The sequence below is a fragment of the Uloborus diversus genome, chromosome 4 (genome assembly GCF_026930045.1).
Source record: "Uloborus diversus isolate 005 chromosome 4, Udiv.v.3.1, whole genome shotgun sequence".
Classification (NCBI taxonomy): Eukaryota; Metazoa; Arthropoda; class Arachnida; order Araneae; family Uloboridae; genus Uloborus; species Uloborus diversus.
The window spans coordinates 173,508,914-173,527,285 of record NC_072734.1 but is presented as its reverse complement, the minus strand read 5'-3'; the positions used below and the strand labels follow the sequence as shown (position 1 = coordinate 173,527,285).

At 39.8% G+C, this 18,372-nt stretch overlaps 1 protein-coding gene across 1 annotated transcript; it reads left to right on the top strand.

Annotated features, from left to right (window-relative positions):
* The first annotated feature begins 16,586 nt into the window (after positions 1–16,586).
* On the top strand, positions 16,587–17,438 carry LOC129221001 (uncharacterized). The gene has a single exon (XM_054855437.1). It carries the CDS (start codon positions 16,587–16,589, stop codon positions 17,436–17,438), a length of 852 nt encoding a protein of 283 aa, XP_054711412.1.
* The last annotated feature ends 934 nt before the right edge of the window (positions 17,439–18,372 follow it).

Genomic DNA, 18,372 nt, shown 5'->3' with positions numbered 1-18,372 from the left:
CATAAACGTGCAATGGACATAGACCAGAAGTTTAATGAAATCTTTAAAACATGAAAAAATATAATATGCGGCTGAGTAGTATTTAGCTTTCCAAAGATAAATGAATGTGATATCACGTTCTCTAAATTATGCTTTAAACTCCCGCGAGTGTAATATTAAGTCATGTTTCTGACATTATGTCGTCCAGAAACTATTTGAAACGGACGTGGGAATCTCATATGACTTTTTTGTCACGCTTTTGGTCAAGACAGTTTTCGGAGAAATAGATATCATAAATTTCTATTTTTTTTTTTTTTTTTTGCATATTAGTGTGACGCTGCCGATAAACACGTAGTACTTCTGGTTTTAATTATTAATCCAGTTCGAGAAAATATATCCCTTCAGAATTGGGTTGTGTCCGAAGTTTTAAAAGTATTTTTTTTTTTCTGAAAGATCATGTTTAAAAATATAGGATTCAATTATGTTTTAAAATAATGTGTGAAAGTTTAATATTTTTTTTAAAAAAACTTTTTAATTAGTTTTCAGACTCAGTTTCAGGGCCGTAACCAGAAAAAAATTTCGGGGATGATTTGAAAAAAAATTCACGCGGAGTTTTGTGCTATTTGTGCTAATGTTGAAGTCGCCAGGTTATGTGTTATGAAAGCGTTTTATGCAATTAATATACGTATGAAAGACATTTGAGTTTTGGATTAATATTTTTGTGAAATTCTTAAAGATAAACGAGCATTTAATTGTCAAACCGGACTTTTCAAGGGGGGGGGGGAGTTAACCCTAAGTAGAGCCCTAGATCCCCTTCTTTTAAGTATAGCGACACACTTGGATCCATGCACTGCGCTCCGCTTTCGACTGCGATTGGAGGCGGGCAGTCACGTGGGTTCAGTTCGCCATTTTGTGTCGTTGCCTGTGTGATTTCACTGTGCGGAATACTAGACATTTTCTCTTTGCTATTCATATTTTTCATTAAACGCTATCTTTAATGTAAAGATGCCTTGATGTAGTGCCTTAAGATGTTCTAACAGTTCAAAATTACTATATCGAAATACATGGAAAGATTATTTATGTATTTTAAACGTTTTCATCAATTACTGCTGTGCAATTTCAGATACTTTTTGAATCTCTTGTTGAAATTGTAATATTTTTTACTTTTCATGAAACTGTCTGATGGTTTGTTGATTTTCATAGGATAATAAAGACATTCACTAAAATCATCATAAATAGTTTCTTCAAATATCTGTAAAGCTCAACTATGTAACGGCACCTAATCAATTGCTTGCGGTAGTAAAATATTTGCCCAATTTTTAAAACTGATTTTTCTGAGTTTAAGATAGCAAAGCCGTCAAAATTTAAACATACTAATTATTTTATTTATTTTTAATGTAAATTTTCTATTGTTTAGTTAGTTTCAAAATGTCTCAATAACTGTAGCAAAATTATTTTAAAAACACGTCGTTTTGCTTTTAATTGTGTCATAGCCATGAGTTTCAGTGCGTTGCCAAGTTAATTATTTATCTATTTTGCGCATAAAAATTAAGTTATTAAAAGTATGAAATTATTCATTACAAAATTCAGCTTCTTTGAGATTATAGTAACATGTAATTCAAGCCAAGTTATATAATTATAAGAAAATGCTTTTTTCAATTTTTTTTTGCCCGGAAAAAAATCTGTTTTCGTTTAATTTTTACTTTGATGTGAAAACCTTACTTATAAAAAATATAAATATATATGATTTATCCCAGTATCTGTTAATTTATAAATTCATTATTGCTATTTATAACAGTTCGTCAAAGATGTAATCTGCACTCATTTATTTGAATTCCTATTGGTATCAAATAATTCAATTATTATTATTTCTTATATTGATTTAAAACTGGTTAAAATAATTTGTTATCAGTTTGATTTTTTAAGAAATAAAACATGGAAGAGTCCTGCTTAGTTAAGACAAAAAGAAATTTTGCAATTTTTTTAGAAGAGAATAATTTTTCATAAGAAAACTACACACATTAGTAATATAAATGATACTGCTTTGCATGAATAAGTTCAAACTGTTGCCCAAGTTACGAACAATTTATGACATAGTTAATTTAGCTCACTACCGTTCTACTCAGAAGTGGATCTAATGGGGGGGGGGGGGGGGCAGGAAACCCGTGCCCCCCAAAAGGGTGAATTTATTTACCTGTTTTATTCACTATTTTTTAATTGACTTTTCCGTAGCATTTTTTTATATAGTTAATTAAACAGAACACAAAACACACATCGAGCATATTTTGAAGAATAGCATTTTTATATGCTAAAGAAGTCATACTAGAGTCATAGATTGGCAGAATACATTTATGCATTTAACTTCGCTGGTGTTGAATTCAAAGGAACGTAAGATCGCGATTCATCCATTAATTTTTCTTTGATGGAATCAATAACTAACATTCTTCAAAAAAAGTGTAGGCGTGTCTAAAAGAATTATTTTGATCCAGGAAGTTATTTGCAAAATAGCTTTTTCTTTTTCAGCTTATAAAAAATGCAAAATGAAAGAAATCATATCGTAGTTTCATGAGAAAACCATGATATTAATGGAGGCGGCATGTAATATGAATATTGCAACGGATTCGGTGCGACTTCCACTTTCTTGAAATGAAGACACAGTTCTTGATAAAAACACAGGAAATTTATTTACACTATGTACAGGAAAGATCGTCAACAACTGCTAAATTATTCATCAGCAATTAAGCAATTATCACACAACACCGTAAACTCAACGTTTACACACGTATTTACTTCCAAATACGAAAACAACACAGCGAAAATGCCTCGCAATAAACAGAGCAAATATGCTCTCCGTTCGAAATCTCAATCGAAACTCCCCTGTTTATCCATCGCTAACGGCTTATATAGACACCGAAAAGAAATTTCTCAAATATTCCACACGCTTCTGTAAAGTAGTAGACCGTTATCAAATTTTATCAATGAACAAAAAGGAAATAGGGGTCGTATACTTTAGCCATATGAAAAGGGGTTGTATATTCATTACGGGAAACTATTTACAGGTTGCGTTCCTACAATAATTACTATTTACAGGATTTGTAACATTGCCCCCTTCCCAAGAACTGCACGTCCCGGGCAGTACAATCCCCAGAAAGGGTGCCAAACTTCTATCACAAGTTTACAAATATACACATTAATTAATAACTAACAGATACAGAAAACACAATAATAACAAGAAATATTACTAAACATTAAAAGCAAAAATTATCTACAACTTTTATGTTATCAACCATGGTTGTTTACGTAATACTCATGAACTATGGCCATAGTATGGGGCTAACCGATCATAATGTACAACCCTAGGTTTTGCATTAGGTGATTTTTGGATCCTCACTACGACGTCATTTAGTCGGTTAAGGACTTTGTAGGGTCCATCCCAATGCGACTGCAATTTGGGTGACAGACCTTTCCGTCGGATGGGATTCCATAACCAAACCTTGTCGCCTTCGTTGAATTCATGTCCAGTAGACCTTGTGTCGTATTGGGTCTTCATCTTCTCCGCCGCGATGTTGATTCGCTCTCGTGCGAAGTTATGAACGTCTTCCAACCGGGCCTGGAGATCCTGGATGTACTCCTCAGGCGATGAAGGCGCATCAGGAGGACGACCGAAGACGAGATCACAAGGTAGCCGAAGCTCTCGTCCGAAGAGCATCTGAGATGGGGCAAATCCGGTAGTCTCGTGGACAGCACAGCGGTAGGCCAGCAGGAACAAAGGTAGCTTCTTGTCCCAATCCTGTTGATTTCTGGATACCATAAGCGAGAGATTATTCAGGATTGTGCGGTTAAATCTCTCCACCATGCCGTCCGATTGTGGGTGTAGTGGTGTTGTCCTAGTTTTCTTAATTCCGAAAATTTGACATAGGCCCTTAAACACAGCAGAGATGAAATTCCTCCCTTGATCGGAATGAATCTGCAAAGGTGTTCCATATCTCGAGATCCAATGTTGGACTAGAGTCTCTGCTACGGTGGTAGCCTCTTGATCTGGAATGGGATATGCTTCCGGCCATTTGGTGAAGTAGTCGATGGAAACAAGAATGTATTTGTTCCCATCAGTAGTTCTTGGTAGAGAACCCAGGATGTCGATCCCAATTCGTTCGAAAGGAGCTCCAACGTTGTACAGATGTAGCTTCCCTCTGCTTCTCTTCTTCGGTCCTTTACGAGCAGCACAGGCGTCACAAGAATGGCACCACTTCTCCACGTCATCCTTCGCCTTGCTCCAGAAGAAGCGCTCCCGAACTTTATTGAGGGTTTTCAAGACACCAAAATGTCCTCCAGTCGCACTACTATGTATTTCTTTCAGAACATCTGAAATCCTTGATCGGGGAAGTAGTAACTGCCACCTAGATGTTTTGCCGTCATCAGATTCCCATTTTCGGTACAGTACGCCGTTCCGTAAATGGAGTGAGTTCCATAAAGCCCAGTATCTTTTTGTTGCAGGACTGAAGATGGAAACGTCCTGCCAGCTAGGGCGTCGATTGTCACTTTCCATGAACTCCAAAATTGGTTTTATGTCGGGGTCTTCAAGTTGATCTTTTCGAACTTGGTCGTCACTCTATGGATCAGGTTCTGATGATATTGGAGTCACTGTCACCTGATAGGCGGTAGGGCTAGTCGTTCCATACTGTTTCTCGATTCGGGAACAATAGTGGCAGTTCTCAGGACAGGGTCTTCTTGATAAAGCGTCAGCATTACCGTGAGATAACCCTTTTCGATGCTTGATCTCCATGTCATATTCCTGGAGCCGCTGTATCCATCTGGCTATCTGGCCTTCCGGATTTTTGAAGTTCAAAAGCCAAGTTAATGAGGCATGATCTGTCCGAAGCAGAAATTTTCGGCCGTAGAGGTAATGATGGAAGTGTTCTACAGCTTTCACTATGGCCAGTAACTTCTTTCTGATGACGCAGTAATTTCGCTCCGACTTTGATAAGCATTTGCTCCAGTAAGCGATGACATGTTCATTTCCGTCAATTTCTTGGGATAAAACAGCTCCGATGCCCTCGTTGCTCGCATCAGTGTCCAGGATAAAGGATTTTTCAGGCTGAGGATAGGCGAGGATAGGCGTTGATGTTAAAGCCTCCTTCAGTCGTAGAAATGCATCTTCGCATTCTTTGGACCATTCAAACTTTTGCTTGCTCTCCGTCAGCTTATGCAAAGGTCGTGCGATGTTGGAAAAACCCTTTACAAACTTCCTGTAGTACGTGCAGAGCCCCAGGAAACTTCGCAGCTGATGGATGTTTTCGGGACGACTCCAACTCCTGACTGCAGATACCTTTTCTAGATCGGTTTGTACACCTTCAGAAGAGATGATGTGACCAAGGTAGTTCACTTCCCGGCGGAACAAATTACATTTGGACGGGCTTAACTTCAGATTGGCTTCCTTAAGCTTCTGCAGCACCTTCCTAAGATTTTCCAGATGTTCTTCGAAACTGCGTCCCACGATGATGATATCGTCTAAGTAGACCAGACAGGATTCGTAGGAAAGTCCTCTTAACACTGTCTCTATAAGACGCTCGAACGTAGCTGGTGCATTGCAGAGGCCGATGGGCATCACTTTAAACTGCCATAAGCCTTGTCCAGTTGTAAACGCTGTCTTCTCTCGGTCATCAGGGTGTATCTCAACCTGCCAGTAGCCGCTCTTCAAGTCCAGGGTCGAAAACCACTTGTGTCCGAAAAGAGTGTCCAAGGTGTCGTCTATCCGTGGAAGAGGGTAACTGTCTTTCTTGGTGATTTCATTCAGCCGTCGGTAATTGACACAAAATCTGGTGGAGCCATCTTTCTTTCGGACTAAGACGATAGGAGAGGCCCAAGGACTGGAAGAAGGTTCGATTACATCATTCTCCTTCATCTCTTTCAGGAGGGTCTCAACCTCTTCCTTCTTGACGAACGGTAGTCGTCTTGGATGCTGTTTAATAGGGGGGTGTTCTCCAGTGTAAATCCTATGCTGCGTTAAATTCGTACGGCCAACATCCTCCGATGTAGATGAAAACAGATGCTTGAAGTCATCCACCAATTGTTCCGCAGCAGTTCTTTGATCTTTCGATAACGGCGCACTCCCAATTAACTTCGATGTCAAGGACTCAGAAGACACAGTCTCGGGGGTATTGATTCTTCTAATGATGCAGTTTACTGGAGTACAAGTTGCCAACACTTCACCTTTCCGGATATTCCTTGGCCTTTCACTCACGTTGGCGACTCTCACAGGAATTACATCCTTAGCTTGATGCTTTAGTCCACAAGCGTAGATGCTACCAGCACTCCTTTTAGGCTATAGCTTAGGTTAGGGTATTCAATGAGTCCAAATCGAAAACTATTGCTTTCTTCAAGGGAGCCAGGTATTAATGATTCTGACCTTGAGGGAATCGATAAATCTGTTTGGGTTATTATTTGATGAGCGGATTTTACATCACTTTCTGCAGGGAAAACGGCTATGTCTTCTCTCATCGAGTGCAGCTCATTAGTCTTGAAGTCGAGAGTGAAGTCATATTTCTTTAAAAAGTCCAATCCGAGAATGAAGGGGTCCGTGATATTAGCGACGAATGCCGTATGATGGTAGGTGGCATTCTCAAACACTATTTCCAAGTCCACTTTACCGTCAATCTCGATCTTGTCACCTGTCACAGTCTGGAGACTTACGCGTGGCGATGTCCACAGCAGTTTCAATCCAAATTCACGAGCCACATCTGTCCTAATGATTGTCACATTGGCTCCAGTGTCGACAATCAGTCTGCAGGGGTTCCCATTTACATGTGCGTAAATGAAAAGTCCATCACTGCCACTACTAGAAGAGGAAATCTGCAGAGCTCTAGTGGTGGTGATTTCCTTCCCTCGCGTAGCTTGGCGAGCCGGACAACTCCTTCGCAGGTGTCCTTCACTACCGCATTTCCAGCACTTCTGCTCTTGTTTCTTTTGGGCTGTTATGCTGCTCAGATGTCTTGTCAAGTCACCGAGTTGTCTCTCAAGTTCAGCGAGATGGGACGACCTGGAATCAGACTCATCAGCTTCCTGAGTCCGGATTAGATGGCGATCCACACGGGTTGCTTCTTGGGCGGCCTCGTATCTCATCGCATACACAACAGCAGAATTCAGGTCTTTGACATCCGCCATCCGTAGAGCTTTCTGGATTTCCGGATCTCGAACCCCGTCGATGTAGTAGTTGAGTGCCAGGTTGTCTCGAACATCCGCAGGGCAGTCGTAAAAAGCAAGATGAGACAGTCTCTCGATGTCCGCCGTAAGCTCTTGCAGGGTTTCCTCAGTTTTCTGGAAGCTGAAGTCTTTCTGGCACTTCTCACCGAAGCGAAGCCCCAACGCAGCTGTGAGGGCGGCGAAATCCAGGCGCTGGCCGTCCGGAAGGGTCTGAAGAATGTCCGCTGCGTCACCTCTCAGGGATGCTGCAAGATGGCAGGCCTTGGTAGCAGAGTCCCATCCGTTCGCTTCCGCCACTATCATGAACTGAGTTTTGTAAACCTGCCACGAAGTTTTCCCATCAAATGTGGCAAGTTTAATGGACGGTCGAGCAACCGATGTGGGAGCGCCAAACTGTACAGATCTGCTTTCCGCGGTCGCCAATCTCCTTTCCAGGTCTTTAAAGATATCTTCTTTAAGTTGATGAAATTTTCTATCTTCTTCTTCCAGTTTATTTTCTACAGCATTGCATCGGCCTTCAACGGAACTTAATTTTTCTTCAAATTTCTCTTCGATTTTATTTTCCACTGCGATGAATCGGCCTTCAACTGCCTCAAACTTTCCTTCAATAGCATCAACTCGATGCTCTATCTCATTAAATTTATTTTCCATCACAGTCTTTACCGAAGTAGGATCGTTTTTAATTTCCTCTTGGTTAGAAACTAGGTCATTTTTCAGCACCGTTAAATCACTTTTCAATTGGTTTTGATTAGCCGCCATATCATTTTTTAATTGTTCTTGATTAGCTGCCGTATCATTTTTTAATTGTTCTTGATTAGCTGTAAAACTTGCAGTCAAGTCACTTTTTAATTGTTCTTGATTAGCTGTAAAACTTGCAGTCAAGTCACTTTTTAATTGTTCTTGATTAGCCGCCATATCACTCTTCACAGAGGTGTTTGCGTCAAGAAGTTGTTTTAATTGTTCATCCATTGCGCAAGTAATCACCATAAAAATAAAGTCCTAATTCAAAAAAAGTCTTTATGAAAAAATGTCCAAAGTCACACTTACTCCAAGAAAGTCCAGAAGAAGCCCCACGTTGGGCGCCAAATTTCAACGGATTCGGTGCGACTTCCACTTTCTTGAAATGAAGACACAGTTCTTGATAAAAACACAGGAAATTTATTTACACTATGTACAGGAAAGATCGTCAACAACTGCTAAATTATTCATCAGCAATTAAGCAATTATCACACAACACCGTAAACTCAACGTTTACACACGTATTTACTTCCAAATACGAAAACAACACAGCGAAAATGCCTCGCAATAAACAGAGCAAATATGCTCTCGTTCGAAATCTCAATCGAAACTCCCCTGTTTATCCATCGCTAACGGCTTATATAGACACCGAAAAGAAATTTCTCAAATATTCCACACGCTTCTGTAAAGTAGTAGACCGTTATCAAATTTTATCAATGAACAAAAAGGAAATAGAGGTCGTATACTTTAGCCATATGAAAAGGGGTTGTATATTCATTACGGGAAACTATTTACAGGTTACGTTCCTACAATAATTACTATTTACAGGATTTGTAACATTATGTTATCTCAACCGTATAATGGCTTCAAGAACAATCAGCAACTGCTTTGAAATCCACACAGAAATTGTCCTGAATGTTTCAGTAAAACTTATATGTTTAATAGCTATGATTTTCTATATTAAATTTTATTTTACGGTTAAAATGCTATAAAATAATTTTAAAAACTCAAATGAGGTATTGGTATATTTTTTTTTATTGAATAACCTAATGTTATAATCATTACGACATTGTTCCTAAAATTAAAACCGCTCATTGTATAGCATTTCGGTTGCATTATGTTTGGTTTAGTATTTAATTGGCTTGAAACGTTAAAAATGTTTTACGTCCATATTCGAAGTATATTAGTACATAATATGTATGTACTTAGAAGTGGATCATTAGTTTAAGGGACCCTTAAAAAAATTGAAAAAAAAAAAAGACATTTTAAAATAAAGTAATGAAAACTTTGTTATGAAACATCGTATGTGGCAGGGGGGAGGAGGAGGTGCTATATAATTTCCCGGGCCCCCTCCGAGAGATTTTTCTGTATCCGCCCCTGGTTCTACTACACCAACTTTCTAATAATAAAGCGCATATTTAAAACACTTCAAGTAATTTGTAACTCAGAAGGTCTATAAGGGGGGGGGGGGAGGGAAAGAAATTACTCTTAAAAATGGTCGAAAATTTCTTCAAAACACCTTTTTACTAATATTCAGTTTAATAATAAAAAAAAATATTTTACTAAAGTAAAAACTCAACATTTTTGTATGTATATTGTCAGTTACATAAGTCACGACTAAAAATCTCTAAACATTTGTTAATAAAAAGATACTTTTCAATGAGCGAAACTCTGTATTTTTCTACTATTGAGATAGGGAGAAAGTTGAGGAACGACACAAAATGGCGGACGCCGGAGCGTGTCGCCACTTAAGAGAGGGATTTAACCCTAAGATTTTCCGCCCCTTGCATATGACCCTGATCAATTTCATTTTTTATACTTATGTTCATGACATGACAAGTAATAAAATGCCATTCACTAATACCACTAGTGCAGAGCACAATATTTTGGCATTAGACAAAGACAAAAATATTATTGTAACATAATAGCAACAAATTTCAAATTTGCTTCAGAAAAGCCTTTTTTCAAAATTTTCATCAGAGTTGCCATTAGTATTCGCAACTCCAGCGCTCGAATACGCTACCTTGCGGTGATTTACAAAACTGACGAAAAAACTAAAACTTTGCCACGTTGCATTCTATGTGTGTCTGTTGACGTAAACACAGGCAGTTTGTTCTGAGTATTTACTAACGCAATCGATCGACGCAATTCGATTTATGTAGCTTTCAGCTACAGAAATTGTATCGTCCCTTAGTAGTATTCTCGAACTTCTCAGAATAATGTTAGTTTTCCTTATTTCCTTCTAAAATGTGAGTTGATTGAAAAATGGTAAAGGGAAAACTCTGGATTAACAAACTTGGATTACGTTATACAAGGTAAAATTTTTTATTGTTTTGTATAAATTTGTAAGAATATGGGTTTTCTTTCAAATCTTAAATTAATTTAACTAACCATATTTTACAGCAGCATTCAGTTGGAATGGACAGTGTGGTAATACCAATGAAGGGTGTCACATGTATCATAATATAAGTCGTTTTCTGTGTGTCATTTTGGTTTTCAGTGCTTGCTATATTCCCCAATACCTATGTACACATGACGCATGCAATGTATTCCCACACGATTTTCTTTTTCATGTATATATTGTTTTCATCTCTCCCGCATTCTGGTTTGTATTCACGTTTTGACCATGAGACTCTCACTTTCGTCTCTTTTGTATGCCGACAACTTCTGCCCTGGGTTCTGGTGCTACCACCTCCTTGGCTCACTATTGTACATCCTCGACAATGCTCCGTTCCACACTTCTGTGTCTTCCCACTTGGAGTTCCTTTTTTTTTTCATCCTTTCGAAGGGGAGGATGTGGTAACTTCCAGTACCACGATTGTTAATTCCTCTCATTTGCAGCACTCCCGCCTGCAATCTTGATCAGTTACCTCATTCTGCGTCGCGACTCCACCCCACTTCGATCCGTACAATGCATCGGCTTTGCCTCTACTTCACTCGAAGTGGCGGCGCTCCAGGTCCATCGAGTTGTGTTGTCTCTTACGGGCAAAGGGGAGTTTTTCTCCCGTTTGGCAACGGTTTTTTGATGCTACGGGGTCGCGTCGTGGAAGGGAGTCAGATCGGCATGGCGTGGGGATAGTGATGCATTCTTTTTTAGTTCGTCTTATTATTGAGTTTGACCCGCTACTTTTGATGGCGAATGGGAGTGTGCCGTCAGCATCGACACGAAAATCGGGACCCTATCTCCTTCGTAAAATGTGATATTGATAAGTATCATCTCCTTTCTTTTAAATTAGTATTATAAATGATCATAATTTGCGTGGCGATTGCTGCACATCCATATACATAGTGGCTGATGAATCTGATTGATCTATACATATATATTAAGGTCATGAGTGATATTTTTCTTGTGTTATAATGATGAAATTAAAGAAAAAAAGGAGGAAAGTAAATGAAAAATAAATAGTTTACATGGAACGGATCAAACTTTATTTGATGATCTCAAATATGCATTACTTAATACATTGAATTAACTAATGATTAAATGAAGTTAAATGCATTCTATGTGCTATCACACCTGTTGCAAATCAACATGGCTGTGATCATGAAGATCTTTGATTATAATACAAGTATGTCACACATTTATTGTATTTACATGTTACACAAGTTTGAAGATATTTGGTCGTGAAGATTTTTAATTATAATACAAGTATGTCACACATTTTATTGTATTTACATGTACAGAAGTTTGAAATATTTAGTCTTGAAGATTGTTGATTTTAATATAAGAATGCCAACACTCCATTGTGTTACAAGATATATGAGTTTGAAAATATATGCATATTAGTCTTTGGTGGTAAACAATATGATTTTGAGATGCTTCACATTCCTTACCCTGACAACAGAATACTTGCACATCAGTTCAATGAGCATCAGATTTGATCTTTGAATTTTTTTTCGACTTATTATTGTGACACAATTTATTTGTTTTCATCATTATGCCCCCCAAACGCATTCAAAGAGCTGTCAACGCACTCGCTATGTATGCCGGCCAGTCCTCGACTGCTTCTAGCACTAGCTCAGCTCCTTTCATGGTCCACATTGACCCATTTGAGGGTGATCCCTCCCAGTTAGAATTCTTCTGCGAGACAGTTGACGACATCATCAACGTAAATAATTGGTCAGGAGACAGGGCAATTATATTTTTAAAAAGTAAACTAAAAAATGCTGCTCTCCAATTCTTTTTGGAATCTCCATCACTCAGAAAAACAAAGGATCACACTGTGATTTTAGCTGCTCTAAAGGATTTTTTTAAACATGAAGCAAGGGTTACCATGGCGGATTTCCACCAATTGGCAATGAAGCCAAACGAATCCATGAAAAATTTAGCTCACAGAATTAGCCGTGTTACGTCAATGGTATTCAGCTTACCCCAAGGCGAGGCTCTCAACAAAATTAAATTACAGAAGTTACTCGAATTGGTTCCCCCTGACATACGAATTAAGCTCTTAGAAGCTAAGATTGAAAGTTTCGATTAAGCGGTCGCTCGTGCCAATGATCTGCAAGAACTTTTTATTCAAGCATCCTTGCTCTCCCAAAATGGCGCCCAATCGGCACAGATACAAAAGCTCTCGGAACAGGTTAACCTCCTCCAGGAGCAACTTAAATCTCGACAACAGAGTAGCTCTTCTTCTCATGTCATGTCCACAAATGTTATCACAGGTGGGTCAAGGGAAAGTTCTACGTCAAAAGACAACAGGTCAAATTCTAGGTTCCACAATGACCGTCGCAGAGGCGACAAAAATTTCCAACCATATTCCAAGAGAACCAACATCAGGGAAAATTCAAAGGGAAATTTTCCCAGGGTCTGCTCCTACTGTAAAAAGACAGGACATGTCATAGATCAATGCTTCAAGCTAAGGAACAGACAAGGGGGCAATAATCAATCTAGAAATTCTAATCAATTTTTTAGCTCAAGAAACCAAGAGTTCTCTCGCCAGGAAATTCTAGATCAAAACAACTCGCAACACTCAATTCATCATTTGTCCTTTGCTAATAATTCTACCCAGTCTTCGTCTAACAATTTGAAATCATGTGCATTAACCGCACCTAGGATTTTTCCACCTAACATACATGCACCGCCTCCCACCAGATATAATCCAGAGGCAACTATTTTTATCCCGCAAGATATTCGCACTGTCAAGGATCCATTTTTTCATCCACCTGTGACATGCCCAACTGATGGCATGGGATCTTTGGTTATACAACCCAATGTAGGGGAGCCGCAACTTGCTTCTGAGTCTCTGAACAAAAAGAAGTCAAGTGCTGCAATCAAAATCACCACTCATTCAGGTACTCAAACGTCTCCTGCTAAGGCTAAGAGACCCTCCTGCATCACTCAAGGTACTTCACATGACACACCATGTACAAGTTCAGATCATACTCACAAATGTTTTGATCATGGTGTCATTTCTCCTCCTGTGGGGAAAGAAAAGAATTTCATTGCAAATGCGGGTATTGGCCAGTCTGGCTCAGCCTCTTCCTTATCACTCGTTCGTGTTGATATCTCTGGCACACAGCTCAATTTTCTCTTGGACACTGGGTCGACTATTTCATTAGTCGCTGCGGACATTTTTGAAAACATGAAGCATAACATTCCCTACAAGAACATAGCCAGAAACGTTTCCATTTCAACTCTAAATTCTACCGTAAACTTTCGCCAATGTGTAGAACTCTCTTTCAAAATGCAACAGCAGTTCTTCAAAAACACCTTCTTTATAATTGACCTGTGTGCAGATTCTACTTTTCATGGCATATTGGGAATGGATTTCCTGACCAAAAATAATGTGCAAATGTTTCCCTCTCAAAAGTCCATCCCAATACAGAATCAAAGCATCCCCATCTTTTTCTTTACTGATCTTCATCAAAGTCACTCTACTACTTCCTGTCAGCCAAGAGGCAATGTTCACAAGTGTCATGATGCTTCCAATGTGGAATGCCCCTTAGGGTCACATAAAAACATACCAAAGGGGAATCATCAATGTTGTGGGGAAATTATCAGTCATTCAGTTAATGTTATGTTATCAAGAAAGACATTCTTAGAACCCAATTCGTTTGTATATGCAGAAGTTCATACACAACCCAAGAAATTTGATGAAGAAGTTAACCTGCTTTTTACCCCTATTTTGAAAAATACTAACGTGGATTCTGATCTAAGCATTGTTCGCCCCAACTCCATATGTGATGCTGCTGAATCAACTACCCCTGCCAAGAAAACGAACACATTTTATGTTCTTCTTAAAAATTCTTCCTCACAGAAAATTCATTTAAACAAAAACACCACGGTGGGGACTGTAGAACCTGTTGAGGATATTGAGGAAATAAAACAAGGTAAAGAACAACACTCAATGAATTTTATTCAGGCATCCCAAGAAATTATCAATCTTAGAAAGGAAGAGTTCAATATTCAGGACTTTAATTTGTCACATCTCTCCCCTGAACATGCTCAAGAAATGTCAGCACTGTTGAGTGATAATTTTAAATGTTTTTCTACATCACTCAAGGCTTTGGGACACACGGATAGAGTCCCCGTTAACTTCAACTTCCTCCACAATTACCCTATTCGCACATTGCCTTTCCCACTCCCACAGTCTATGATAGAAGAGGCGCGTAACCAAATCCATCAACTCCAGGAAGCAGGAATAATAGTCAGAGAAAATTCAGAGTGGGCTTCCCCAATGCTCCTGGTCAAGAAACGCAGTGACGGTGTGACCGCACCCAAATACAGGCTTGCGCTTGATTTACGTATGGTCAACGCTTTAATTTGCCATGCTAGCTACCCACTTCCGAAGATCCAAACAATCATTAATGCAATTTCCCAATACCGCTATTTTTCATCTCTTGATCTACAAAGTGCATACCACCAAGTTCACCTTCCTGAGGAGTATAGAGACCGTTTTGCTTTCGTCACTCCTTTCGGAACCTTTAAATATCAACGTCTTTGCTTCGGGGTCCGTACCGCAAGCTCTATTTTCCAAAATCTGGTAGATTGCGTCCTAGAGGAAGTAAATGAGCCTGGAATTTTCGCATATCAAGATGATTTTGTCCTGTGTGCTGACTCCTTCACCGATATGACAAGAAAACTGTCCAAGTTATTCTCCGTCTTAACCAAGTTTAACCTGACTCTCTCTGCGAAGAAGTGCGAGCTATATAAATCCTCAATCAACTATCTTGGATTCGAAATTTCTGCAAAAAAGATCCATCCCATTCAAGCAAATATCTCCAAAATTGTCTCCTTTCCACCCCCTACTACCAAGCGACAACTTAAAAGATTCCTAGGACTGTGTGCCTTTTACCGAAACCTAATCCACCATTACTCAAACCTGGTGCACCCCCTAAATTGTCTCACCCACCCAAAGTCTTCCTTCATATGGACTAAACAGTGTAATGATGCATTCATGAAACTTCAAGATACCTTTTTTAAGAAACCTTTCCTAATTCAGCCTGACTGGGGCAAAGAATTCTATCTTAACACGGATGCAAGCTTAGTTGCAATTGCAGGGGTACTAATGCAAAAAGAGGAAGACGTTTTAAAACCTGTCTCATACTTTTCCAAGACTCTCTCTGAGAGTGAGAAGAGGTATCCTGCAATCAAGGTCGAACTTATGGCCATTGTAAAATCAATACACGCATTTAAATTCATCCTGTACAACCGTGCCTTTTATATCTTGTCCGACAGTGCCCCGCTCAAGGTTTACTCAAAAACAACATCACCTGCATCCCTCACAACTCGCTGGTTGCTCAGCTTGAGCGAATACCAATACAGATTCGTCCACCTGCCGGGGAGGGAAAATCGCTTAGCGGACTTTATTTCAAGGACACCATGCAATCAGACAAGTGTCGCTGACAACCAAAATATCCTGACCGATCCCGAGATAACTCCCGTTGTTGACCTGACGCCAGAAGATGAAGTCATGCTACCAGAAATTGTTGAAATCTCACCAGAGCAAGCAGGAATATCCAGCTCCAGTCTACCTCAATTTATTCCCGATCCCACAGAATGCAACCTTATCCAATCACATCCTCCAAACATAATTAAGGATGTAGAAACAGTCCTTACCTTGGTTCAAGACACCACAGGGGATGCTGAATTAGAAATTACTGAAACTGGGCTATTAAAAGAATTGCTCCACGACACCAAGCTCTCTCGAATCTACAATGACATACTAAACCGGACTAACTTAGAGAAATGGAAACACTACTGCATACACCCAGAACGAAAAATTTTGTTGTTTTCCAAGAAACCCTGTACGGATCCTACTAATGCAGATTTTAAAATTGTTGTCCCCAACACGTTAAAAGCCAAGGCACTTGCAATCGCCCATCTCACCCACCTCGGTGTTTCGAAGACTTATCAAATTTTGTCAAACAAGTTCTATTGGGAGAACATGTCGGTTGATGTCATCAATTACATAGCGAGCTGTCACATATGTATCAAATCTAAACATCACAAGATTCCGCAGGCACCTTTCCAAACTCCTGAAACGCCTAACGCTCCAGGGAAATTAATTTCGATGGATTTGCTTGGCCCATTTTCAAACGGGAAATCAATTTTAACCGTCATAGATGCCTTCTCTCGCCACATCGAACTCTACATTCTTGAAAACACCTCTGCCACATGCGTTGTCAAGAAGCTTTTCCAATATGTGACAACATTTGGCAGACCAGAGATGGTGCTTGCAGACCTCGGACCACAGTTCACTGCAGAAGTCTTCAACGCCTTTAAAGACTTGTTTCGTATACAGTTGAGGCACACATGTTCGGGCAATCCCAAAGCCAACTGTTTGAGCGAAAGGATCAATTCCTCGATCAAATCTTCAGTCAACGCCCTTATGGCTCAGAACAAGTCTTTTGAATATGCTATAGCAGTCCACAAAGCAATCTACAATGCCACCATGCACTCGACCACTAAAACTCCACCTAATGTCCTTCACTTTGGGAGGAACTTATCCTTACTCACAGACACCATCGACGTAAACATAGACTTTTCACTCAATGCAGCATTCGAGCTGCACAAAATACTTGACGAGCTCAAGGTTATTTACGACAGGCCGTACCAGAACACACTGGTGAAGCGAAGAAGACAGAACGCACGCCAAGCCCCTAAGGCAAAGCTTCGCACATTCCAGAAAGGAGACCTGGTGTATCTGAAATCAAAAGACAAATTTAAACCATCATACGGCGGACCCTACTGCATCTTAAAAATGATTTCTAATGTCGTGGCTGTAATCCAGAAATCCAACATCCCAAACAGCCACAAATTTAAGGTACACATTGATAGAATCTTGCTGGTCCCTCCTCGGGCACCCCATCTATCCAATATCAATGAAACCAACGGCAACCCATCAATAACTGCCCCTGCAGCCTCCACACCTCCTCCTCCTTACAATCCAGTGAATTCTGCCTCTAATCTCCCTCTCTCCTCTGCAGAAAATGACAATAGCCCGAGCCCTATCCAAGTTTCTGCTCCTTCAGCAGCTAGATACAATTTGCGTCCCCGTGCCTCCAAGCAGCCCATCTAGTCCTCCTGCCGCAACGCCCCTGTGTCATGTGCCGGCTTCGACCTGCAGGATGATTTGGAGCTCACCGTAAGTCTGCAACAGTGACCCATCGAACCACCTGGCCTGCTCCTCATCTGAGTCTTGATGTTCTGTTCCGGAATTGATCACCCTGGATCCAATCATCTAGGCTTCCTACCTGGACGAGGCCTGTCCTATGCTGTGGTTACCCAGTGATGGTGAGACACCCCTGCGACCCCATATGCTCCAATGTGCCCGTGTGTCAGCTGCATGTTTTTTTTTCGTTCCGTGCCATGAGGACTTGTGTGCTCAAGCTATCCTATGCTTCTGTTTGATCGTCTGGTACACCTGCTCCTGTGTTCAACAGCCACACTACTTTTTGGATTTCAACCATACAAAAATCCTGTGGACATTTCCTGGTACTCTTAATATGCCATAATATATATCTTTTCTGTCTGCACTCCAAATGTATTTATGTGCCCAGGTCAAAGTTATCTTCTCTTTTTAGCAACAGTCAATATTTTCTTATGTGAATGCCTTAGCAACAATTCGTAAGATTTGTATTATTCATTGTGCATTTAAATCTTTTAGCATTCCTATTCCTGCTTGGGATCCCTAGCATTCCGTCCTCTGTGCGACCTAATGTCTCTGCAGCGCTGCACCACCAACCGTTTTCCCTCCTGCATGCATTTGGTTTTTTTTATATTTTCAATATTTGTTTTTTTTAAGGATCCTTATTGTTTTGTGCAACTGGTTTTAGTACATATATGTTTGTTGCGTATTCTGGTTTTACCTGACACATTTTTATGAGTACTCAATTGTAATGTTTCTTATGTATGTACTTCTCATATGTTTTTACAAATTGTGGCTGGCCACCACATGTACGAAATGATTTTTTTAATTCTACTTGTTGTTTTGCATACATGTATTGTTGGAC